Below are 27554 nucleotides of genomic sequence, written 5' to 3' on the forward strand. Positions count from 1 at the left end.
CACAGCTAAGAATGCCCTGCAAGACAATCTACTTTACTGAAATACTTGAATTTCAGTAGGTTACCATTGAAATCTGCCTCCACTTTATTGCCCTAAGGGTAAACCAGGTGCCACTAATCCCTAGATACTTTGCTCCCTCTACCAGGAAGTTCAATTCTTGATGGCTTGACATCAAAGAAATGTTCATAGGCTTTTAAAGATAGACAATTTGTTTACCACATCTCAAATGGCAAGATTCTGGTTCAAGTGAGGAAAATGCTCATTTGAAGGAAAAGAAGCAGAAGAATGAAAGTACTTTCCACTGGGGCAGAAGTTTATCTTTCCAACTTAAGTCAGAGTAAATAATCCTAATGAGTCAAGTGACTTGAAGTGACTCTGGACTTGCCATGGGTGGATCTTTTACGCCTATCTGCACAATTCCATACTTGCCCAATAACAAAAATATAGTAATCCCTTTTCATGCATCACAAACCAAGTATCAGCATGTAATATTGATAATACCCAACAAGTAAAGACAGGCTTTCATTACTAATCTGGTGCTTACCCATGCTCTTCAGTGTAACTGTTCAAAGACTTGGAAGTGCTTGTAGTTTTCCATGACCCACAGAATATGTATGTAATGTACAGGAAGGACTGCCTGTGAGTTAAGGGTTATTTATTTTTTTTCTGTTGTTTGCTTTCAAAGGAGGAAAAAATATTTCAATAAACAGGAACATCTGAAGGGTATGGATAAAATTCAAGACCCATACATGGTCTGAATTACTTTCCCATGGATATACAGTAGTCAAACTGATTTTTTATGAAAACGTTGGCAATCTCACTGTCTATGGAGGAAATTGAGTGCTGGCTACAATGTTACAATTTGTCATTTTAGTTTTCAAAATCATGCCAAAACAAATGCCTCAGATAAAAAGATGGCAAAATAAGTGACAGTGGTTTTTCATTTTCACATGGTTAAGATACGTGCTTTGATATTTTAAACAACCGGATTACTTTCAATTCCCCAAACAATCTTGTGCTCTCTCTTACTTTTTGGCTTTTGCACATGCTGGTCTCCCTGTCTGGATGTTCCTCCTGCCATAAAATACAGCATTTCCATTTCTCTTGGTTAACCCCTATGTATCCATCACACAGATATTTACTAAGACCTCACTTCTTACCAGGAGACTTCCAGTGGCTTCAACGGACCTTGAATGGTTGTCTGGGCCACACTTCATTCTTTCAAAATGCCTTGAGTTTTATTTTCAGCAAGAAATTCTTATTCCCAAAGGACACTTAGTTTATGATACATGATGTAATGAAAGCCTACTATAAATTGTAACTCCTTTGTTCATGTTCAGCTGGTATTATTCTTTAAAATAAAGCCATGTATGTACCTATGCAACAATCCTGCATGTTCTTTACATGTACCCCAGAACCTAAAATACAATAAAATATATATATATTAAATAATAATAATAATACAACGATGTGACTTTACACATACTCTCTAAAAAGACTTTACTGTGTCAGGCTTGGCCACAAGCTTTCCAAGCAAAACTGCTTTAAAAAGGGAGAGAGGGATAAGCAGTTGCTGGGATGGGATGGAGGCACATTCACTGACTTGTTTAACAAATGTTTATTGAAGCCCTACTTTGTGAATCACTATTCTGGTTCTGCTGATGCAGCAAGTAACAAAAAAAGTAAGTAAAAAATAAACAAATATACTTATTTCCATCTTACTTAAGAGCTTTGTCAACTTTCCACTCCCACAAAACCCAGCAAATGGAATAAACAGGAAATAGTGTAGGTGACTGACAGTAAGCATACAGTGACATTTAACAAGACATAGGAATGCTTTTAGCAGGGAGAAAAAGTAAAGAGTTTCAAGTATCTCACTGACTTCAATAATTGTAGGATAGGATGTAGGCATTCTTCCTGATCTGTCCAGTGATCTGTAACAGGGCATTCCTGGTGCTTTTTGTTGTAAGGACTTCTCAGTACTCAAATTGCATAATTAAGATTTAGTTAGTAAGCTGAATATTAACGCAGTACAAGTTTCCACAGATTAATTTACCTCAACATATGAAATTGGAAATATTCCTATCTTGTCTGCCAGCATTCCTTCAGCCCAGTTTTCATCCACTCTTCGGATCACAGTCAGAACATCATCCTGAAGAAACAGCAAATCATTAATCTACCTGATCATTAAGCTGTACCATTAAGCTTATCATTTAATTTTCCTTTTCAATAAAGAGATGCATGTTTTAAAGAGTACGTGAATAAAAATGCTATGACATCTCTTTAGTTCATGAATTAAATGTTTTCATGAATTAAATGGTAGCTACCAGTCCACCTGGTATCCTTTCCAACTGTTGTAAAGCTATGAACTCTATGCAATGGAGCTGGCTGCTAACTTTGTTAAGATCTACAAATTGCAACCTCAAATGCTACCTACCCTAGTCTCCCGAGTTTCTGTTTTAGATTGATTCTCAGGTGCTTCTCATTTTCTGAAAATAAACCAAACGCTTACTCAAAGGCAACTCCTACTGCCTTTCTTCACAAAAATCACAATATTCTTCTGAAAACTCCAAACCATTTTATCAATTCGGTAGATATATTCTTGTATGCTTTTAGGCAAAGAAATCTACATATAAAATAAGAAAGTAATGACATTTCATTTTGTTATTCATAATTCAGTACTTTAAAATCCCTGAGTGGTGGATACACTCTTTAAAGTGGCTTAGAAATAACTTCAGACTCTAAATATGAAAATGACACCATATAGAGCATCAACCAAAATAATCTTTCATATAAGAAATCTGTGTGCAAAATTACCTTCCTTGTGACTTAAAGGCTGCTTCTAGGCATTTTTAGAAGCACAGTGAAATAGTTCACACAAAACGATTGTATTGTTTCGCAAACGGCAACACAAGCTATATTCTCAGGTATCTGGGTACAGAGGTAGAGCTGGCAACCAGAAGACAAGTGCATCTGACTTTTACCTTTGCGAATGGAAGGCAATCTTTGTCTGCTTCCTTGTCTTTCACTTCAAAGTCATAAAGTGCTTTGCACTGAGGTGGGGGCTGAGGTAATGGTTTAATAATCTGCACAAAGTTGGTGGGGAAAAAGCCATGGATTCCATTGACTTCCCCATGGTACCAATTTTCATCCACTTGTCTTCGCAAAATGATGATGTCACCTTTGCTGAATTTCAGGTCTCCAGGCTCCTTGCCTTCGTAGTTGTATAATGCTTTGGCACATGGTAACTGAGGTATACCCTTTAAAAAGAAAAGAAGGATGAATTTTAATAAAATGATGGTCCTAAAATGTCGCTGAAAATATAGCTGCATTATCATTGTTTTAAAGTCAAGGTCAAATCCACACTGTACCCCTTGAAGAAAATCTCACACAAAAACCATATGTGTTACCAATAAATAAAAAATATAAAACAATTGTCCATAGTGAAATAACAATAGTATGACATCCATGCACCAACCATGATTTAGCCTTCTATTCTTCCTTTCTTATTTTTTTATATATATTTTTTATTGTACTTTAGGTTCTGGTGTACATGTGCAGTTCATGCAGGATTGTTGCATAGGTACATATGTGGCAATGTGGTTTGCTGCTTCCATCCCCCATCACCTAACATTTCTCCCCATGCTATCCCTCCCCAACCTCCCTGCCCTCTGCTGTCCCCTAGTACCCCTCAATAAACACCAGTGTGTGATGCTCCCCTCCCTGTGTCCATGTGTTCTCATTGTTCAACACCCGCCTATGAGTGAGAACATGCAGTGTTTCATTTTCTGCTTTTGTGTCAGTTTGCTGAGAATGATAGTTTCCAGATTCATCCATGTCTCTACAAAGGACATGAACTCACCATTTTTCATGGCTGCATAGTATTCTATGGTGTATATGTACCACATTTTCCTTGTCCAGTCTACCATCAATGGGCATTTGGGTTGGTTCCAGGTCTTTGCTATTGTAAACAGTGCTGCAATGAACATACGTGTGCATGTGTCTTTATAACAGAACGATTTATAATCCTTTGGATATACATCCAGTAATGGGATTGCTGGGTCAAATGGAATTTCTATTTCTAGATCCTTCAGGAATTGCCACACTGTCTTTCACAATGGTCGAACTAATTTACACTCCAACCAACAGTGTAAAAGTGTTACTATTTCTCCACATCTTCTCCAGCATCTGTTGTCTCCTGATTTTTAATGATCGGCATTCTAACTGGCATGAAATAATATCTCAATGTGGTTTTGATTTGCATTTCTCTAATGACCAGTGATGGTGAGCATTTTTTCATGCGCTTGTTGGGCTCATATATGTCTTCTTTTATAAAGAGTCTGTTCATGTCCTTCACCCACTTTTGATTGCATTTGTTTTCTTCTTGTAAATCTGTTTTAGTTCTTTGTAGATTCTGGATTTTGTCAGATGGGTAGACTGCAAAAATTTTTTCCCATTCTGTTCATTGCCAGTTCGCTCTAATGACTGTTTCTTTCGCTATACAGAAGCTCTGGAGTTTAATTAGATCCCATTTGTCTATTTTGGCTTTTGTTGCCATTGCTTTTGGTGTTTTAGCCATGAAATCCTTACCTATGCCTATGTCCTGAATGGTTTTGCCTAGGTTTTCTTCTCGGGTTTTTATGGTGTTAGGTCTTATGATTAGATCTTTAATCCATCTGGAGTTAATTTTAGTTTAAGGTGTCAGGAAGAGGTCCACTTTCTGCTTTCTGCACATGGCTAGCCAGTTTTCCCAACAACATCTATTAAACAGGGAATCCTTTCCCCATTGCTTGTTTTTGTCTGGTTTGTCAAAGATCAGATGATTGTAGATGTTTGTGTTGCTTCTAAGGCCTCTGTTCTGTTCCATTGGTCTATGTCTCTGTTTTGATACTACCACCATGCTGCTTTGATTACTATGGCCTTGCAGTATAGTTTGAAGTCAGGCAGCATGATGCCTCCAGCATTGTTCTTTTTGCTTAGGATTGTTTTGTCTATGCAGGCTCTCTTTTGGCTCCATATGAAGTTTGAAATGGCTTTTTCTAGTTCTGTGAAGGTCACTGGTAGCTTGATAGAGACAGCATTGAATCTCTAAATTACTTTGGGCAGTATGGCCATTTTCATGATATTAATTCTTCCCACCCATGAGCATGGAATGTTTTTCCATCTGTTTGTGTCCTCTCTTATTTCCTTGAGCAGTAGTTTATAGTTCTCCTGGAAGAGGTCCTTTACATTTTTTGTTAGTTGTATTTCTAGGTATTTTATTCTCTTTGTAGCAATTGTGAATGGGAGTTCGCTCTTGATTTGGCTGTTTGTCTGTTATTGGTGTATAGGAATGCTTGTGATTTCTGCACATTGATTTTGTATCCTGAGACTGTGCTCAAGTTGCTTGTCAGTTTAAGGAGATTTTGGGCTGAGACGATGGTGTCTTCTAAATGGACAGTCATGTTGTCTGCAAATCGAAACAATTTGACTTCCTCTTTTCATAATTGAATACCTTTATTTCTTTTTCTTTCCTGATTGCTCTGGCTAGAACTTCCAATACTATATTGAATAGGAGTGGTGAGACAGGACATTCTTGTCTTGTGCCAGATTTCAAAAGGAATGCTTCCAGTTTTTGCCAGTTCAGTATGATATTGGCTATGGGTTTGTCATAAATAGCTTTTATTATTTTGTGATACGTTCCATCGATACCTAGTTTATTGAGGGTTTTTAGCATAAATGGCTGTTGAATTTTGACAAAGGCCTTCTCTGCATCTATTGAGATAATCATGTGGTTTTTGTCTTTGGTTCGTTTATGCGATGGATTACGTTAATAGGCTTGTGTATGTTGAACCAGTCTTGCATCGCCAGGATGAATACTTGATCATGATGAATAACCTTTTTGATTTGCTGTTGCATTCGGTTTGCCAGTATTTTATTGAAGATTTTTGCATCTATGTTCATGGATATTGACCTGAAGTTTTCTTTTTCAGTTGAGTCTCTGCCTGGTTTTGGTATCAGGATGATGTTGGTCTCATAAAATGAGTTGGTGAGGATTCCCTCATTTGTATTGTTTGGAATAGTTTCAGAAGGAATGGTGCCAGCTCCTCTTTGTATGTCTGGTAGAATTCAGCTGTAAACCCATCTGAACCTGGACTTTTTTTGGTTGGGAGGCTATCAATTGCTGCCTCAACTTCAGGCCTTGTTATTGGTCTATTCAGGGTTTCAACTTCTTCCTGGTTTAGGCTTGGGAGGGTGCAAGTGTCCAGAAATTTATCCATTTCTTCCAGATTTACTGGTGTGTGTGCATAGAGGTGTTTGTAGTAATTGCTGATAGTAGTTCGTTTCTGTGGAATTGGTGGTGATATCTCCTTTATCTTTTTTTATTGCATCTATTTGATTCTTCTCTCTTTTCTTTTTTATTAATCTGGCTAGTGGTCTATTTTGTTGATCTTTTCAAAAAACCAGCTCCTAGATTTGTTGATTTTTTTGAATGGTTTCTATCTCCTTTAGTTCTGCTGTGATCTCAGTTATTTCTTGTCTTCTGCTAGCTTTTGAGTTTTTTTTGATCTTGTTCCTCCAGCTCTTTCAATTTTGATAATATGGTGTTGAATTTAGATCTTTCCTTGCTCCACATGTGGGCATTTATTGCTATGAATTTCCCTCTAGACACTGCTTTAAATGTGTCACAGAGATTCTGATATGTTGTGTCTTCATTCTGATTGGTTTTGAAGAACAATTTTATTTCTATCTTCATTTCATTGTTTATCCAGTCGACATTCAGGAGCCAGTTGTTCAGTTTCCATGAAATTGTGTGGTTTTGAGTCAGTTTCTTAATCCTGAGTTCTAATTTGATTGCCCTGTTAACAAGAGACTGCTTGTTATGATTTCCATTCTTTTGCATTTGCTGAGGAGTGATTTAAATCCAATTATGTGGTCGATTTTAGAGTAAGTGTGATGTGGTGCTGAGAAGAATGTATACTCTGTGGATTTGGGGTGGAGAGTTCTGTAAATGTCTATTATGTTCATTTGGTCCAGATCTGTGTTCAAGTCCTGGATATCCTTGTTGATTTTCTGTCTCGTTGATTTGTCTAATATTGATAGTGGAGTGTTAAAGTCTCCCACTGTTATTGTGCAGGAGTCTAAGTCTCTTTTTAGGTTGTTAAGGACTTGCTTTATGTATCTGGGTGCTCCTTTATTGGGTGCATACATATTTAGAATAGTTAGGTCTTCTTGCTGTAATGATTTTTTTATCATTATGTAATGCCCTTCTCTGTCTCTTTTGATTTTTGTTGGTTGAAAGTCCATTTTATCAGAGACTAGGATTACCACCCCTGCTTTTTTTTTTTGCTTTCCATTTGCTTGGTAAGTCTTCTTCCATCTCTTTGAGACTACGTGTGTCTTTGCATGTGAGATGGATTTCCTGAATATGGCACACCGATAGTTCATGGCTTTTTATCCAATTTGCCAGTCTGTGTCTTTTGATTGGGGCATTTAATCCGTTTACATTTAATGTTAATATTGTTATGTGTGAATTTTATCCTGCCATTTTGTTACTGGTTGGTTGTTTTGCCCTTTGTTTGGCGTAATTTCTTCATTGTGCCATTTGGTTCTGTTTTGCAGTGGCTGGTACTGGTTTTTCCTTTCTGTGTTTAGTGCTTCCTTCAGGAGCTCTTGTAGGGTAGGTCTGGTAGTGATGAAATCTCTCAGCAACTGCTTGTCCATAAAGGATTTTATTTCTTCTTCACTTATGAAGCTTAGTTTGGCTGGATATGAAATTCTAGGTTGAAAGTTCTTTTCTTTAAGGATGTTGAATATTGGCCCCCACTCTCTTCTGGCTTGTAGGATTTCTGCTGAGAGATCCACTGTGAGTCTGATGGGCTTCCCTTTGGGGGTATCCCGACCTTTCTCTCTGGCTGCCCTTAGCATTTTTTCCCTGGTTTCAACCCTGGTGAATGTGATGATTATGTGTCTTGGGGTTGCTCTTCTAGAGGAGTATCATTGTGTTCTCCGTATTTCCTGTATTTGAATGTTGGCCTGTCTTGCTAGGTTGGGAAAATTCTCCTGGATAATATCCTGAAGAGTGTCTTCCAGCTTGGATTCATTCCCCCATCATCTTCCAGTACACCGATCAAATGTAAATTAGGTCTTTTCATATAATCCCATATTCCTTGGAGGCTTTGTTAATTTCTTTTCATTCTTTTTTCTCTTTTCTTGCCTTCTCATTTCATTTCATTGAGTTGATCGTCAATCTCTGATATCCTTTCCTCTCCTTGAGCAATTCAGCTACTGAAACTTGTGTATGCTTCTTGAAATTCTCGTGTTGTGTTTTTCAGCTCCATCAAGTCGTTTATGTTCTTCTCTAAGCTGTTTATTCTCATTAGCATTTCGTCTAACCTTTTCTCAAGGTTCTTAGTTTCTTTGCATTGGGTTAGAACATCTTCTTTTAGCTCAGAGAAGTTAGAAGGTTCAAAACCTTCTGAAGCCTGTTTCTGTCAATTCATCAGACTCATTCCCCATCCAGCTTTGTTCCCTTGCTGGTGAGGAGTTGCAATCCCTTGGAGGAGGAGAGTCGTTCTGGTTTTTAGTGTTTTCATCCTTTTTGTGCTGATTTCTTCCCATGTTCATGGATTCATCTACCTGTGGTCTTTGTAGTTGGTGACTTTTCGATGGCGTCTCTGAGTGGATGTCCTTTTTGTTGATGTTGAAATTCTTTCTTTCTGTTTTTTAGTTTTCCTTCTAACAGTGAGGCACCTCTGCTGTATGACTGCTGGAGGTCCACTCCAGACCTTGCTTGTCTGGGGATTACCTGCGGCAGCTGCAGAACAGTAAGGGTTGCTGCCAGTTTCTTCTTCCGTTATCTTTGTCCCAGAAGGGTACCTGCCAGATGTCAGCCTAAGCTCTTCTTTATATGTTGTCTCTTTGGATATATGGGAGTCAGGGAGCTGCTTGAGGAGACAGTCTGTCCCTTATAGGAGCTCAAGTGCTGAGCTGAGAGCTCTGTTTTTCTGTTCAGAGCTGCTGGGCAGGTACATTTAAGTCTGCTGCAGTGGAACTCATAACCACCTTTTTTCCAGGTGCTCTGTCCTGGGAAGGTGGGGCTTTATTTATAAGTTCCTGACGTGTAGCTGCCTTTTTTCAGAGATGCCTTGCCCAGCAAGGAGTCACAGTCTGCCAGCAGAGGCGTTGCTGAGCTGCTGTGGGTTCTGCCAAGCTGCTGTTTGAACTTCCTTGCAGTTTTGTTTACAGAAGTACAGTTAGAACTGCCTCAGTAATGGCAGTCTGCCTTAGTAATGGTGGACTGCCTCAGTAAAGGTGGATTGCCTTGCTAATGCCAGACTGCCTTGGTAGTGGCAGACTGCCTTGGTAATGGCTGATACCCTTCCCCCAACCCAGATGGAACATCCTGGGTCCAGCTGCACTTGCTGCGAAGCTCTCAATCCAGAGCATTTCAGATTGTTGATGTTTGTTGGGGTGGGACCCACTGAGCCACATCACCTGGCTCCCTGTTTCAGCTCCCTTTTTTTCAGTTGAAAGGGCAGTTCAGGCATTCCAGGTGTCAGCTGCAACAGCTGCCCAGATTTGTGTGAGTTTTTGTGCAGAGACCCATGGTGCCAGCTGAAACAGCTGTGCTGCAAACTCCTGGTGCTTTTCAGCCCAGGAATCTCCTGGTCTCTGGGAAGTAAAAACTCCTTTGGAAATGCAGTGATCACTCACCCTCTGCATTGTTCTCACTGGAAGCTGCACTCCAGAGCTGTTCCCATTCGGCCATCTTGGATTCCAACCAGCCTTCTATTCTTAATATTAACTTAGTAGGGGTTTTGCTTTGTGTCTTTGAGGTTTTTAGCAGATGAAAGCATGACTGCCAGGTCTGCCTTTCAAGAGCTTGTAAATACAAGCTTAACTTCCTACATTAACTACTTTATTCATCAGGATAAATGATAAACACTGAGGAGAAAAATTTAAACCAAGCACAGTTTATTAATTTATTAACTGGTCTTAAATTTGGCTTTTGGGCAAATCTCTTCCCGACATTGCTTTTCTTTTTTCTTTTCTTTTTTTTTTTTTTTATAGACAGGGTTTCGCCATGTTGGTCAGGCTGGTCTTGAACTCCCGACCTCAGGTGATCCGCCCGCCTTGACCTCCAAAGTGCTTGGATTACAGGTGTGAGCCATCCCGCCCAGCCCCTAATATTGCTTTTAATGTGGACAGTAGGTCTTACTCTTTCATGAGCTCAGTGAGTATTTAATGAGGGTCTATTCTGTGCATCAGTCTGTATACAGCAGTGAGTGAGACAGTCACAGTCCCTGCCCTCCCAAAGTTTATGATCTTAAGTGTATAGACATATGGTCTTTTACAATCTAAGTTCATTCAACTTTGCTCTTTCCTGGAAGAGAGTGCATTGTTAGGCTGATAAGAGATGAGGAATTTTGTGTGCATAACCCCCAGTGCAATTTAATCATCAACTGATTAATGTGATACTTTTCAATGGCATTGGGGGTGCCCAATCTTGAGCATCAATTGTCACTTTAAGATCTTTGGCCTCTCTGGGCACTGCTATGTATCATTAATTCAGGAGATAATTGGCAAATCCAACATGTCTATAATAATTGCCTAAACAAAATCTTGTTTTTGGTGTCTTTACTTATTCATTCTACTTATTCACTCATCCAGAAAACATTTATCAAACTTTCACTTTTTTTTTTTTTTCTTTAAAGGCAGAGTCTCGCTCTGTCACCCAGGCTGGAGGACAGTAACGCAATCTTGGCTCACTGCAACCTCCACCTCCAGGGTTCAAGTGATTCTAATGGCTCAGCCTCCCGAGTAACTGGGATTGTAGGCATGTGCCACCACGTCTGGCTCAGTTTTGTATTTTTAGTAGAGATGGGGTTTCACCATGTTGGTCAGGCTAGTCTTGAACTCCTGACCTCAAATGATCCACTCACCTCAGCCTCCCATAGTGCTGGGATTATAGGCATGGGCCATCGCAGCTGGCCCAAGCTTTTACTTTTTACCAGGCAATGTGCTCGTGGTGACAACTTAAAGAGTTTTCTTAAAGGGTATTAGTAATAACTATAATACAGTTCAATAAATGCAATTCTAAAGATATGCACACCATTTATGGGGACAAAGAACATAGGTCTCTGGTGTTTGGTGAGTAGGAAAATGAAAGACTTCCTGGAGGAAATGACACATGAGCCAAGACTTAAAGGATGCACAAGAATTAGTTGGCAAGGCTGAAGTGAATGAATGAAAGAGAAAACTGAGGGCATTTCAAGCAGAGGAGACGGCACCAGCAAAGACATGGAGGGGAGAAGTCACATGTGCAGAGGGACTGAGGAGCATAGAGAATGCCATATTCCTGAATAAGAATGATGGCATAGAAATGAAAGGTAGACAGAGGCCAGTTTATGGAGGGTCTTGTATAACGTATGAAAGCATTTTGATTGCTGTGTTCTTCTGACAACAATACGTCATTTACGTATGTTTAATACACAAATGGACTTCAGTCCCATGTGGTGGACAGATTGGTCTGGCATTAGTGTAGAACATAGACATGAAGTGGGCAGGCAGGCAGACAGCCAGGTGCAAAGCACAGGCCTCAACTCATTGAATATTTTTTAAGTTTAATCTTTCCAATGAAGTAGAGCAATATAGTTATAGCATTACTTATATCATTGTCTGTCCCCCAACCTGTAAAAAGTGGATCAAAGTTTTATACCCTTGATGGCAACAGAACTTCATAACACTGTTTTCAAAAATTAGATTCATTTCTACTTAGAAACTTAGAGTCTGGACTACCTATAAGCCAAATTGTTTTGCTAAATATTTGTTTAGGAAGATTGATTATTGCTCTCAAAACGCTACTGGCAATCATCTTGCCTTGGCTTAGTCCACAGGGGTTGAGCCTTCCAGGAGTAATGCCACCCTCCTGTGCCCTCTGACTTTCAGACTCTGTCTTAAGATCTGGCCTCTGATGGCGCCACTCCTGTTATTCTGCCTTGACCTAATCTCATAAGCAATTCTGCTGTGCCCAGAAAGGAAATGCCCACCAGGAACTCTGGCCATTCACAATGCTGTGTACTTTGGTTACATTACATTCGTGTCCAATTCTGGGGAAAGAAGAATTCCAATTTTTCTCTACCCTCACAGAAGGCTCATTATATTCCCCACTATATTATGTATTTATTCAAGTCTAGTTATCACAGCTTAACAATATTTCCAAAAATAGGTCTGAGGAAATAATAGTAAAACACAGCAAGCTCTAACAGTAAACAGCAATATTTCTACACACACACACACACACACACACACACACACACACAGAGAGAGAGAGAGAGAGAGAGAGAGAGAGAGAGAGAGAGAGAGACAGAACTAGCAAGTACTATACTAAAACTCTTGTACAATAGCTAGAGACTGATCAGGCAGTATAGGGTACTGGCTGGAAGCACAACTCCACAGCCAGATTGCAGGGTGTGAATCCCACTTACTAGCTGTGTGATTTGTGGCAGCTTAACTCTCTGTGCCTCTTTCTTCATTTGGGTTGTTGCGAAGATTTAGTGAATTCATGTATATAAGCCACACCTTAATGGCCCAGCAGGCAGTACATGCTACATGTGTGAACCATCATCATCGTCATCATTACCCAGTGTAAAAAGCCTCTTCACCAGTGAAATGGGGCACCTGACAATGTATTTGTCTCTCCACAGCTGGATGCTTTCCCTTTTAGATGAATTCACATAGCAATTACATTTTTAATACATATTCACTATATAACAATGCAAAGAATGTTCCTCCTAGGAAGTGTTCAGGATTTTGAAATGTGCATTTCTGAAGCACACATTTGTTTTCTGAGTAGAATCCATTCATCTTCTTGTTGAACAGAAGAAATTACAAATTCACTGACATGCACCGTTTAATAGGGGATGGCATTTTAGATGTGGCTGTAGTTCATCTTGACAGGGCTAATGTAAGGCATTGGAAGCCTGCATGAATTAATTGAAAATCCCATTACAAACTTGGTGACAAATAACTCTATTCACCATTATGGCCTGTTTTTTTTCCCCACCTCAATTAGCTCTGTTTGGCCTACTCTGTCCAAATCCATGCCAGCCAAATCCATGCACCAAGATACAGATTTAGCAATCTTAGAAACCAGTCTGAACTGCTCCTTGAAGAGATCTGTAAAATTCCAAATAACCTACAATATGGTTCTTTTGTGATATGCTGATGTGGGAACTGAAGGAATTTATTTCTTTACAGATCACTTCCACACACCAGTGGCCTAATGGACTTATTAACTTTTCCACAAAGCAAATTACGTGTTCCTAAAATCATCAAGTATTCTAAGACCAATGGCAAGAAGAAAGCTTACTATGATAACAGTGATATACATTATGGTTAGCTTAGGGTTACATTTCCATGATGCAACTGAAAATTCATGAATGCACCCCAACTTGCTAAATCTTGACTGCTAAGATTGTTTCAATGATCAATAACCACAAAAAAAAAAATCATAAAGCTTATGACAGTCTAACCCATGGACAAACATTTGTGCATCTGGCTGTGTTTTTCTATGGTATTCTTTTTCAATTAAATTCTAAGAGGATAGAAAGCCAGTTTGGGTCAAGTTTCTGAAAAGAAGGTTTCCCACATTAAATAAAATGAATTCTACGCTGATTTAAAATCAAGCAAAGTTCAGTGATCTTTGAAAGACTTATTCCCGCACAGGCTGCAGATGATTAAGGATAAATGGTTAAACGACTTGGAAAAGCAATAAAAGAACACATTTTTCTTTTGCAACATCTGAAAGATAAAGCCAAAACAAATGGTCTGATAGCCTAGGACTACTCTTTGGATAAAATATGTCCAGAGCCCACGGAGGCACTGCCCTCCCATTCATCTCCTTCGAAAGGTCTGAGAGTCGTGTCATCACTGGGCCCTCTGCCCTCCAAGCCTTCTGCAGGCTTTCCAAACTGCTGCTTTTCTTCTGTATCCTCTCATCAGGCCAACGCCCCCAAGGATCCACAGAGCTTACATTTCACTTGGAGACTTTCACTTGGCTACACATGAAAGGGAGGCTTAAAAGGAGAGAAAGCCAAAGAGAAACCGACTCTGTGGTCTAACCTTGGGTTTGCGGCTATCATTCACACTGCCAGCTTTATCAAAAAGCTTGGCAATTTACACAGGCAAAGAATTACAACAATTCTGTGTCTAAAATACATTTTGATAAACATCTACTATTTCGCTGACTAAAAAAAAATACGTATGATAGTGGACCAGCTTTACATTTCAAATAACTTTTGTTTCCAAATCATACATACAGGTTATCTTATAAGATATTAAAATCCTCATGTGATCTGCATATAAATATTTTTGATTAAATGTTTTAGATTTCCATTTCCACACCATCAACTATATTCCAATATATCTGGGAAATGCTACTTGATGATCTAGCTGAGATTCTAACAGGTAAATAAAACATTCACTGCCAATTTATTTTATAGACTCTAAATGCCAATGCCCAGATGTACATGCAAGACAGCCTCTCTAAATTTAAATTCCTTCATGCATTTCTTACTGCTCCATAAAGTAAAAAAGATTCAATGACCTACTAAAAAGAAAATCTAGAAGACACTCTTATAGTGGGAACAGCTATAAAAAGTGTATAATTTAATAACTTGGTTATATCTAAATTGGCACCAACTCTGGCTGATTTTAACTTGACTTTCAGAAACTTTCCAGAAAGAATTGAGGCACAAAGAAATCATAGTAATATAAAGTACCACACAGAGTAACAAGTAGAAGAATGGATTAAAGAAACAATTTTTTAAAAACGTCTTTTGGACCGGGCACAGTAGCTTACATCTGTAATCCTAGCACTTTGGGCAGCTGAGGCAGACGGTTCACTTGGGTCTAGGGAGTTTGAGACCAGCCTGGATGACATGGTGAAACTCATCTCTATAAAAAGTACAAAAATTACCTGAGCATGGTGGTACGCACCTGTAGTCCCAGCTACTTGGGAGGCTGAGGCAGAAGGCAGAGTTTGCAGCAAGTCAAGACGGTGCCACTGCACTCCAGCCTGGGCAACAGAGTGACACTCAGTGTCCCTCCTCGCCCCCCCAAAAAAAAAGCCTTTTGTATAATAAAAAACATGTCGGCTTTTCCCTACAAAGTAAAATATCTGTCAAGACATAACAGTATTTCATGAAAATACTGTTTCTTTAACAGTTAATAACTCTTAAGTATTGTTCTCAAGATGTCTAGGTCAGATAATCATTCAAATACGATTTGGCTATCACTTGAAATGTTTTAACTTCAACGACGGCCAAGACGAATATTACAAGTTTTATTTTTCCAAAGTAACATCAGAAGGGACTGAGAATCCCATAATTCCACAATAGTCCATCTTTCATTTGTTCTTTCCTTTAACATTTATTTGTGGAGAGCACTGTACTGGGGAATTTTTATCTACAATCATTTTCTTAATGTATCTCCCACCTAACCCAAATTCACTACATAAAATTTTCTAATCATACTAACTTCACTTTGAAGATGGCAGCTGAAAATAAACAGAAATTAAGACAAAACATGTTTCTTCATTCACATTGCCCTTATTCTACTATCCCAGCATCCCTTTCCTTGCATATTCATTTTCTCCAGCTTTCTCCTGAAGTAGACACGGCAGGCAGCCAGCCGCCCTCCTTTATTCCAGTCCTGGCTCCAAGTTCCACACCAGCTCAAGAATGTGGGCTGACCAAGGCCAGCCTCTGGGCTTTTTCAGTGCCTGGTGGCTCCTCAGCATACACTCTGTGCTCTCTGCTGCCCTGCTCACACTCAGCTGTGGGCTCCGCACACTCCATCCTCTCCCTACCCAGCTCCTCCAATCCAATCCATCAACCCTAATGAAGTGTCTAACTCAGCTCTTGACCAAATTATAGTTTCCAGCAGCTTTGCTGTTTTGGAGGCGCATTAATGGTTTCGGGGGCCGGGTAGAGGAAGAGAAAAAAGAAAACTAGAGATAAAGGAGAGTAGATAAAGCAGTAGCTTTCCTGCCAATCTCCCTGGCTGTGCTATCATCATTAATGAATCATGTGCATCATGAACTTAGCTGAAGTCAAGGGTATATCCAAACACCCAGAAAAAAAAAAAAAATGAAGAACAGAGTTTTCCAAAATTCAAAATGAAAAAATGCTATTAGAATCTTCATTAAATTTTTTCTAGAAACTACAGTATAGAGAACAAACTGAAATACATTTGTCCCACCACCTTGATTTTCCTCTCCCACTAGCACAGGAGAGCCTGAGGGGACACTCGGGAGAATGTTTAAAAGGCAATGTTGTAGGAAAAGTGGGCTAAGGGAAATACCTATATTTAGGAGCCAGAAAAAAAGAGAAGAGATAGGAAACTAAAGAGGTAGGAAGAAAATCAGCAAACTAGAACCAGAGTAACAAGGATCATTCCTGAAACACAGTTTTGTCCACATCACCTATGTCTTTACAATCTGGAGACAGTTCCCAATTACCTCTTAAATCACATTAATGTTCTAACTCATAAATTTTATGGCCCTCCATTTGGATTGTCCATTCCACCTCATATTTTTTACCCTCAGCAAGCAAACCAGTCTGCTGTCATCACCTCCAACTTCACACATGGCATTTCTCCTCCACCAGAATTCATGGAGAATAGCCTATTTCTCCCTCCACCTCCCTCATTTCTCCTTCCACCTCCCCGCCCTGTGTATATATCTTGCGCCTCCTGATAACTACACTGCATTTCCTTCACTCGGATTTTCACGTCTGTCTAGGATAACTGCTTTTGTTGTTTGGAATTAGGTATAAATAAGGCCAAGATCAATGATCTGATTCTTGTGTAGGTCCATAGGACAGTCTCTATTTCCTAAATGTGACAGCCACTACTTGCCCATCAGGACCCAGCCCAGGCATTGCCTCCTTGGTAGAAGCTTCTCCCAACCATTCCCTACCCAAATCTGGAGAAGGTTCTGCTCTTTTTATGTACACCTAGGTGTGCCTTATGAATACTGTTATCATGGCCATTATCTCACTCAGTTTACCACCTATTTCTCCCTGGACTGTAACCTTCTGGAGACCTGGGACTACATGTGTTAAGCATCTTTGTATCATGAGTATCTACTTCAGTGTCTGTGAAAAAATTCTGGCTGAATGAATAATTGAAAGAACAAAAGTTGTCCCAGTAGGCTGAGATAGGTGTGGACAGGTAAGTGGAAAAAGAGCACATCTAATGGAAAAGCAACTAAAAAGATGATTCTACTGGCAGGCTCAGCAGCTTTACACAAATTACAAAATATATACAAACACGTATTTATGTGTCTCTGGGAGCTCCTCATGAATGGTAGACTGCTGATCCATCCTTTTGAAACTGTCCTCCACAGTAGGTGGTGGGCACTTGATTCTGAGACATGGGAGCTACAGAAATACTGAAGGAGACATTTTCATTCCCACATCCTAGGCTGCTGGGAAACCTTGGCACACTAAGGTGCTACAGAAAAACCTGGGGAAATGTGAGCAAGCACCGTGAATTGGTATCTACTTCGCTGTGTTCTAGACACTGGAACTAAAACAGTCCATTCTGGAAATGGGCAGCTGAGGGTCTTATACTAAGCAAATGGCTGGCATTTGAAAAATGTGAAACAAATTATGTAGCAAACTAGAGCAAATAAATATTTTCCTTACAAACTCCCTTGGTGGTTATGAGGAAATAGTTATGCAGTTGATATATAGCATTTTTCTTGGATGGCCTTAAAAAGGGAGTACCCAACTGATAGATAAATCATTAAAGAAAACAAATTTTATAAATTTCTCTGAGAGAAGATAGCTATTGAGAATGCAGTCACTAAAGTGAAATGCAGGAAGTTCATGTCACTCATTGCCCTGAATATTAGTTTTCTGTTTCATCACATTTAATAATTACAATAGTATTTTGCAGAGAGCAGGAATATTTATTGGGAAAATTCCCTGCAGTAACTCGAATTACCATCTTGAGGACTCATCACAGGATGGGGACTATTTCCTGGTAAAAGGTCAAGTTTCTAACTATTTGAAAAACAGATTCCTGGCAAAGAATCTGCCCTTCTCCTGCCACCGCCCTGCCCTAGGCCTCCAACCTGACCCTGGGGCATAGGGCTAAATAGGGAGGAATGACCATGTACCAGGAATTCTGCTTGCATCTTATCTAATCCTTACAGAAATCCAGGAAGGTATGGAGAGTCAGAAATACAAAGGGAGAGGGGTGTGTGAGAACATGTTTTAGTATCAAAGAGGTTGGGTAACAGCTACATGCAGTGGCTCATGACTGCAAACCAAGAACTTTGGGAGGCTGAGGCAGGCAGATCACTTGAAGCCAGGAGTTCACAACCAGTCTGGGTGACCTGGTGAAACCCTGTCTCTACGAAAAGAAAAGAAAAGAAAGAAAGAAAAAAAGAAAAGAAAGAAAAGAAAAGAAAGAAAAAAAACTAGCCAGGCATGGTGGCGTATGACTGTAGTTCCAGCTACTTGGGAGGTTGAGGTGGAAGGATCACCTGAGCCTGGGAGGTTGAGGCTGCAGTGTGCCAAGATTGTGCCATTGCACTCCAGCCTAGGTGACAGAGCAAGAGACTCTATCTCAGAGGAAAAAAAAAAAAAGTGGGGGTGGTCAGGGAAGGCCTCAGTGAAATTCAATTGCCTACTTTTAGATTTGTCTGTCCAGTGTTTACATTAATATCTTGGAGAGAGAATGCTCATACAATTTAAACATAAGGTTAAATGTAAAAGATAGTCTACAGTTTCAGAATTAAAGCAATACTAAATAGGCCTACACAAATATGAACAACTAGACAACAGCTTCAAGGCAATTCAACTGAGGAAAAAAAAGTCTTTTCAAAAGATGATTCTGGAACAATTAGAAGCCATGAGGAATAGAGGGGAATGAATCTTGATCCCCTACCTCACATCATATACAAAAATTAATTTAAGACGAATCCCAGAATTAAAGGTAAAAGCTAAAGCTGTAAATTTTATAGGGGGAAACAAGAAAATACCTTAGTAATGTGTAGGGAGGAAAAAATACCCAAATTAACCATAAACTGACAAACTTGACTGCATCAAAATTGAAAAATTAGGTTCAACAAGATACATGAAGAAATTAAAAAATGGAAAGTACAGATTGGGGGAAATATATATATAAATGATAAAGGACTTGAATCCAGAATTAAAATGACTCCTACTAATGAACAAACAATTTGATTAAAAACAGGCAATTTAAAATCAAACAATTTTATTTAAAAACTGTCATCTTCTCAGATGACAGGCAAAAAAGTTGAGAAGCTGGATACTAAGAGAAGAAACCTGAAGCCAAGAAGGCTGATGCTGGTGGCAAGGTGAAAAGAAGTAACTTCAAGGCTAAAAGCCCAAGAAGAGGGAGCCCCATTGCGGCCAAAATCCTGTCCTTGTTAGAGGAATTGGCAGATATTCCCTATCTGGAATGTTTTCCAGAAGTGCCATCTACAAGAGGAAGCACTCAGCCACTAAATTCAAGGTTGAAAAGAAAAAAAAGAAAGTTCTTGCAACTGTTACAAAACCAGTTGGCGGTGACAATAACGGTGGTATCTGGGTGGTTAAACTTTGCAAAATTACTAGATATTATCCTACTAAAGGTGTGTCTCGAAAGCTGCTGATCCACAGCAAAAAACCCTTCAGTCAGCACGTAAGAAAACTGTGAGCCAGCATTACTCTAGGGACCATTCTGATCATCCTCACTGGGTACTACAGAGGCAAGAGGGTGGCTTTCCTGAAGCAGCTAGCTACTGGCTGCTTACTTGTGACTAGATCTCTGGTCCTCAATCGAGTTCCTCTAAGAAGAACACACCAGAAATTTGTCATTGCCACCTCAACCAAAATTGGTATCAGCAATAAAAAAATCCTAAAACATCTTACTGATGCTTACTTAAAGAAGAGGTGGCTACAGACGCCCAGATATCAAGAAGGTGAGATCTTCAACACTGAAAAAAAAAAAGAGAAATGAGCAGTGCAAGGTTGATCAGAAACCTATGGATTCCCAAATTTTAACAAAAATCAAAGCCATTCCTCAGCTCCAGGGCTACCTGCAATCTGTGCCTGCCCTGAAAAATACCCTGAAAAATAAAATTTATCCTCACAAAGTGGTGCTCTAAAATTCTTAAGAACCTAATTAAGTAACTGATAACATTAAAAAATAAAAATAAAAACAGGCAAGAGATGTGAATATGCATCTTGAAAAGATGTTTGTATAGCCATGGAAGGGTACTCAACACCATCAGGCAACTGCAAAATAAAACCACCATGACATATTATATCACATCCCTTAGAATGATTACAATTTAAAGGCTGACAACAGAAAATGTTCTAAAAAATGTGGAACAACTAGAATTTACACAGATTGCTAGTGGGGGTCTAATGTTGTTTGAAAAATTCTTATAAAGTTATATGTACATTTACTCTTCAATCTACCCCTCTTAGGTATTAACCTAAGATAAATGAAAATATACATCCACACCCAGATTTGTACAAAAATGCTCATGACAGCACTATTTATAATACCAAACACCAAAAACAATCCAAATGTCCATCAACAGGAGAATAAACAATGGAAACCTATTTATTTCAAAAAATGAATTACTGACACATGAGTCAAAAAAAATCAGAATACCACATGATTACATTTAGAAAATATTCAAAAATAGGTGAAACAAATGTATTGTGGTAGAAATCACAGTAGCTGCCCATAGGAGGTGGGCAAATGAGTGAAAGAGGGTGTGACAAAAACTTCTGAGACTATGATTATATTGTATATCTTGACTGAGCTGTTAGTTATCCTGGTATAGAAAGGTATCAAAACCAATTAGATTGTACACTTAAGAACTATAATTAACACATACAAATATTACCTCAATACCAAAGGATACTGATGTAAAATTGGGAGGCTGAAGGCTAGGAGTTTGAGATCAGCCTAGACAACATAGTGAGACCCTGTCTCTAAAAAAAATTAAAAATAAATTAGTTGGGCATGGTGACACAGGCCTGGAGTCCCAGCTACTCAGGAAGCTAAGGTGGAAGGATCATTTGAGCCCAGGAACTCCAGACTGCAGTGAGTTATGATTGTGCTACTGCACTCCAGCCTGCGCAACAGAGTAAGATCTCACCTCTACAAACAAAAACAAAAGCAAAAGTATCACAGGGAGTAATAAGCCACACTGGCAGCCAAGAGAATGGCAAAATGAGAAAAGCAAGAAATCTGAAGTTCAGGGGTATGGAGATTAATGTACATAAAGAGGGCCACTTTTCTAAACGGAAATCACAAAATAGAAATGATTGTACATAATGTACTGTCACTGCTAGAATCTGACCCTGTATTAGCACCAGTAAGCCTCTCACTAGATATATTCTAAATATCATAAACAAAAGGAACAGAGAACTGTGGCATATCCAGTAAGGAGAGATACAGATGATAAAACTGTTGGAAGATATTGACAGACAAGCTGTAGAAACTGAGACGTATTAGTACAGTGGTGTTATTCTAGAATAAGTCTTCAAATACTATGAAAAGGTCTTACACAAAGAGAATAAGTCTGATTCAAACTCGCTGAAGAAAAAAATACAGGCTTAAACTGATGCATGCATTATTTAAGGTAGATAAAAGAATTTCCTGACATAGAGGGTTGTTAAATATTGCAATGGATTATTATATCTCTTTCACTGGAGACTTTAAAAAAATGAACAGTCTCACTCGTTTGGTTCTGCCCAAAGGCAAAGGGACAGACTGTGACTGATGAGCTCTAGTAATCTACGATTTCTTTGGCAATCAAATCATTTGAGAGAAAAAGTTTATTCTTGATGATTTTGTCCTTTGTTTCTTAGGGGTGGAATCTCAAGAATAATGATAGTGATGAGGTACGAGAGAATGAGCAGGGAGGAGACATTTGGAAAGAAAATTAAACGAGAACATGAATTCACCTACAGAAATCCAATCTAGCCAGCTTCAACACTCCAAAGTCTATCACGACCTTCTACAATGTCATTAGGAAAAACAGAAACAAGCTCAGCTGTGGTCAGACCAAGCTGCCTTTTATCTCCTTATTTCTGCTGTCAAAAAAGTAATACATAATATGTGTATTACTGTTACCATTCTTCAAAGGAGTATTTTTCTAGTCAATTAAATGTGAAGTTTACATAGTAAGGATTAAATGATTGCTTCAAGAAAACAACTTCTTACTTTGAAATAAACTTATTACAGGGATATAAAACCAATCCTGTGAACCCTATACGGGAGACTCAAAGTCTTTAAAACATAATTAAGTCTTTTCATTAAAAAAAACAACAGGCCATGCATAGCAGCCATGCCTATAATCCCAGCACTTTGGGAGACTGAGGCAGGCAGATCACATGAGGTCAGGAGTTCAAAACCAGCCTGGCCAACATGGCAAAACCCTGTCTCTACTAAAAATACAAAAATTAGCCAGATGTGGTAGCACATGCCTGTAGTCCCAGCTACTCAGGAGACTGAGGCAGGACAGTCACTTGAACCTGGGAGGTGGAGGTTGCAGTGAGCCGATACTGCACCACAGCACCTAGAGATCCATGGAAAACTGGTTTTGTTTAAAGGTGAGGGAAGGAAAGAGGATCTTTGGACCACTTAGCTTTTTTTTATTTTATCAAAATTTGTTGTTATTTTTCACTTTTGAGACAGGGTGTTACTCTGTCAACTAGGGTGGAATGCAGTGCTGTAATCAGGGCTCCCTAAAGCCTTGACCTCCTGGGCTCAAGCAATCCCGTCTCAGCAAAGGATATTGAAGTCTGTTGGATATGATGCTTTAAAAATACTTTGTAAATATTCTGTGGTACTAAGATGAGTGTTACTAGAAGATCCTAATTGCCTTTATGCTCTAATTTCTCCATTATATGACTACAAGAAATGCTGCTGGAAAAAATATTATCCATTAGAATGAACAATTTTACCAATAGATAATTACTTCACAATGGATAGTTTTACTGAGGCTTCCTTAAAAAAAAAAAAAAAAGTCTTATAATTCAAGTATACTGATCACCAAAGAAATGAGAGCAACTTAAAGGGAAATGGTTTACTAAGCCAGTTGCAGCAAGCCCAAATCCAAAGGTCATTTTGTTCTAAATAATTAAATAGTAGAATATGAATTACAGGCATTTTCAACTAAAATGAACCATTTATATTAAAATGACACATTATTTTTCTTTTTTCTAGGTGATTAAAGATATAGCAAAGAAAATCAAGCATGACCCCATGTGTGCATCTGAGACTACCTTTGTTGGGCATTTCATGTATACTTCATAAGAAGGTAACATATCATGCTAGCTGTATTCCTACTAATGAAAACTTTAAGATAATGAGACAGTTAATTAGAATACTTTTGGTCATGGCAACAGATTAAATTACTATTTTTAAATATCTTGCCAATATATAAAAACGAATGCTTTTTGAAAACTGTTTAACTGAATTTTTTTTAGGCAAATCAACTAATTTTACATGTTCACCAGGCTGCGAGCTACATAAGGGCAGGGCTGGAGCTCATTCACCTTCATATCCTGAGGGCACAACACACAGCACAGAATCGGCTCATTAGGTGACTACTTTTCTGCTTCTTCCTTCATTCCATCCTATATAGATCTGCCAGATTCATCTTCCTGAAATGTAACTTGTATGGTCAGATCATCTTTCTGATCTAATCTGTCTGATCTGTCTGAAATACAACTTTTATCATCAGAGCATTTGTCTGATCTGATGAAAAAAAGTTTCACCAGAGACTTCTCATTCCTTCCCCCTCAAACACAATTCAAATCCTTCTCTTTGGCACTTAAGGTCCCCATAATATGACCCCAAACTATTTTCTCAAATGCTTTATGCTCTTCTGTAATAAATATCCAATATTCTAACCAAACTGATGCCCTGTGCTTCCCTGATGTGGTCTATCTTTTCCTATCTCTGGGGCTTTTCTCTGCCACTCTCTCTACTCAGAGACCTCTTCTTCAGACCCCACGTTCACTAGTCAGAAGTTCAACCACTCTTCAAGATACATTTATAATATACATCTTCCAGTCCCTTCCTTGTTCCCTAATACAGATGTATATTCTCCTTGTAAACCTCAGAAGGGTTTATTTGTAATTCCCTAGTAGTTTCATTGTACCTTTTATTATGTATGAGTACTTACTATCAGTAAATCTGACCAAACTTTAAACCCTTTGAAGGCAGGAATGTTCTCTTCTGCTTTCTTGAATCACCTGAAGTCTAGTACTGTTCCTTATATAGAGCAAGCATATTTACTGAAATGAATTAGGTCAATCCCTCCCTCTATGCACTTCTTCCCACACCCTAGACAATCCTGAGACAGAGGAGAAAATTTCTCCACTCCTATCTTGCACCCTCTGTTCAAATTGTCAGTCTGTGAACTTTAAGGAATTCTCTTAGGAAACCAGTAGAGTGGCCTGTATGGTACGTGCCTATAGATACCACACAAGCAGAGGGTCAGGGCACTGACATGGATGTCTGTTTCAATTTACTGTCATTTTACATGGCCCAGGCAAGAAAATCAAAGGAAGAACCTAAATCAAAGCAGTGTTTTGCAGTGGTGGGCTAAACACATGCATTTCATTGTTTGGATGCTCTCCCTCCCAAGGCCATACTGAAACAACAAAAAGTTTGCTTTTGTTTTTCAAATAAAACCATACCAGTTCTAGAAGGCAGTGAAAATATCCATTAGCATACCAGAAACTTTCAGAAACTTCTAGAAGAATGAAAACAGGTGGAACCAGAAAAATTCTATGGCTGGCTTGAAAAATATATAAGACAGGGCTACCTCCTTATTATCCTAAAAATGACACAAGGGTTCACAGATACAGAAAACAGCTCTAAAAAGATCTAATATTTATCTAAAGTGAGTGTTACAAAGAAGAAAGTGACAATAAGGAGGAAAACTGTAAAAGAATTACAGTAACTGAAGAAAATTTTCCTGAACTAAAAACACTTGTCTTTAAACTTAATTTTAGCCTAAAGCTGCTTCCTTATATTTAAGTGTGACCTAAAGGTTTCTCCATACATAGTGAACTGTAACCTAACCGGATGTGTAAACAAACTGTAACCTACTTTTGTAGGAATCGCTGAGTTCTGGCCAATCACAGGCCGGCCAACTGTTCAAACCGGGTTCAAATAAGGCAAACACCAAGGTGTAACCAATCAAGTTGTTTCTGTGCCTCACTTTTGTTTTCTGTGAATCAGACCACACAGCAGCACCGGAGTTGCTCTGAACCTATTACGGTTGGGGGAACGGAATTGTTCTTTGCTCAATTAAATTCTGTTGAGTTTAATTTGTTTTTCTTTTAACACACCCAAGATCTCAGAACAGTCTCGTTAAGTGCTATGGAGATTATTAAGGGGGAAAAGACCATATTTAGGCACATCTCATTACAATTCAAAACTCCAAAGGTAAGTTAAAAATTCTAAAATGTTTGGGTCAGAGGAGTTTACCTGGTACTGGAATGTAACTAGAACCTGACTTATTGATAGTAATATCGGAGAAAAGTAGACAGCAGAAAAAAGGCTTTAAATTTCTAACGGAACATGATTTAGAAGAACTTAGCCAGCTGAACTGCTAAATATGTGTGTGAACAAAATATAGATTATTTTTGAACACCCCAAATCTCAGAAAGTTTATTACCTGTGCCTTTCAAGTGAAAAATACAACAGTTACCCAAGGAAGTATCTCCCAGCCTACTATATTCCCCTCACAAAAAACCACTAAAGACTCCTAGAGAGATGAAATGTGATACAAGAAACGTGAATGGCGCAATATGATCTAGAAGAGATGAAGAAAATGAAATTTTAAAAGGATCCACTGGATCTAGAGGTGGGGTAGGGTCTGGTGAAACAGGTTACACCTGCTTTTTCATCCATCTACATTGCAGTGAATCATGTTTATATAATCATAATACTGCAAATGCTATTTTTAAGGAACTTTCATTTTTAGAATCAACCTCTACACACAGCAAAGGGGAATTAATTACAGCTACAGAATAGAATGTTATAAACTCTAACAAAATGAAAATAACAATACACTGAACCAGGAGTTAGGCTTAAGGGGAGGTAGGAGGTAGAAGAACTCTAAATTTTACCACACTGAAATTGATACTGTGTAAGTAAGCTTAAGAAAGCAAGAGCTGAAAGCATATTATTGAAGGTCACTCCACCAGGTGAAAAACACGACCAGCTTACTTGCTTGCTGAATGCAAAGGGAATACAGACTGAGTAGTAGAAGAAGGCAGTTATCAATACCGGTTACAACCATGTGTCCAGTTACAGAAAGGAGGACTCTAATTGTCATGAGTATATCCTCCTTATTTTAAGAATATGCCTGTACTCAGAAAATATCTTTGTTTTACTTCCTTTCTTTTTCCTTTATCATGTAACATAAGATTTATTGACTTCAAATCAGCATTTAAGTGTCGTTAACTTTATGTAACAGCATTTAAGGATTCGTGCATTTCTGGTTATACAAAGTATAGTTGTGTTATGTTAGGTGTAATTATGACCTTAACTGTCTTTATTTGGAGATCAAGTATGATTTAAGAATGTGTATGGGGCCAAGTTGACAAGGGGTGGACTATTTTGGTTAATATTAAGGGTCAACTTGATTGGACTGAGGGATGCCTAGATGGCTGCTAAGGTATTGTTGGCTGGGAAGTGAGGGTGTTGCCAGAGGAGACTGACATTTGAGTCAGTGTGCTGGGAGAGAAAGACCCACCAATCGCCTGCCAGCATGGCTAGAACAAAGCAAGAAGAAGGTGGGATATAATGGTAGCCAACAGAACTAAAGAACAGAAATCAGTAACAGCACTTACCCCTGGAAAGCAGGACTAGGGTAGGAGACAAGAGGGACACTCTTACTCTCTATTTTAGAATCTTCTATGAGGTTACATATTTTCTACCATGAACAGGTATTACTCTAAAACTAAAATTTCTAAGAAAAAGGAATAGAGTATATAAAATTCGAATACACTTGCTATCAATTAATAGAGCATCTTGTTTACGAAATAATTCAGACAAAGAGGAGTAATAATATAAAAGATAACCCATTGTACCCACAAACTGACTTGAGAAATAAAGTACTTTAAATGCAATTGAAGCTTTATGTATTTTTCTTCACCAACCACACAGTAGATTCGCTTTTAAAAGAAAAGAGGAAAAGCTAGGCGGACCCTGACTGTGGTCTGCTCACCCACCTAGTCCTACTCCCACTTGCTCCTAACTATTCCTGATTAAGATATTCAGTTGCACTAAATAATTGACTCACAGCCGGGCGCGGTGGCTCAAGCCTGTAATCCCAGCACTTTGGGAGGCCGAGGCGGGTGGATCACGAGGTCAAGAGATCGAGACCATCCTGGTCAACATGGTGAAACCCCGTCTCTACTAAAAATACAAAAAATTAGCTGGGCATGGTGGTGTGTGCCTGTAATCCCAGCTACTCAGGAGGTTGAGGCAGGAGAATTGCCTGAGCC

At 38.8% G+C, this 27554-nt stretch overlaps 1 protein-coding gene across 4 annotated transcripts in view; it reads right to left on the minus strand.

The window, feature by feature from the left end:
* SH3RF1 (SH3 domain containing ring finger 1) overlaps nt 1–27554 on the minus strand; it is a 187680-nt gene that overhangs the window by 60228 nt on the left and 99898 nt on the right. For all 4 annotated transcript variants that reach the window (XM_032298636.1, XM_032298637.1, XM_032298634.1 and 1 more), the window contains exons 3-4: nt 2985–3260; nt 2057–2152 (exon numbers count right to left, since the gene is read on the minus strand). In XM_032298636.1, the coding sequence (XP_032154527.1) occupies nt 2057–2152; nt 2985–3260 (372 nt within the window). The remainder of the gene's footprint in view (nt 1–2056; nt 2153–2984; nt 3261–27554) is intronic.

This window comes from Sapajus apella, unplaced genomic scaffold (genome assembly GCF_009761245.1).
Source record: "Sapajus apella isolate SASKATOON/1434 unplaced genomic scaffold, GSC_monkey_1.0 scaffold39, whole genome shotgun sequence".
Taxonomy (NCBI): Eukaryota; Metazoa; Chordata; class Mammalia; order Primates; family Cebidae; genus Sapajus; species Sapajus apella.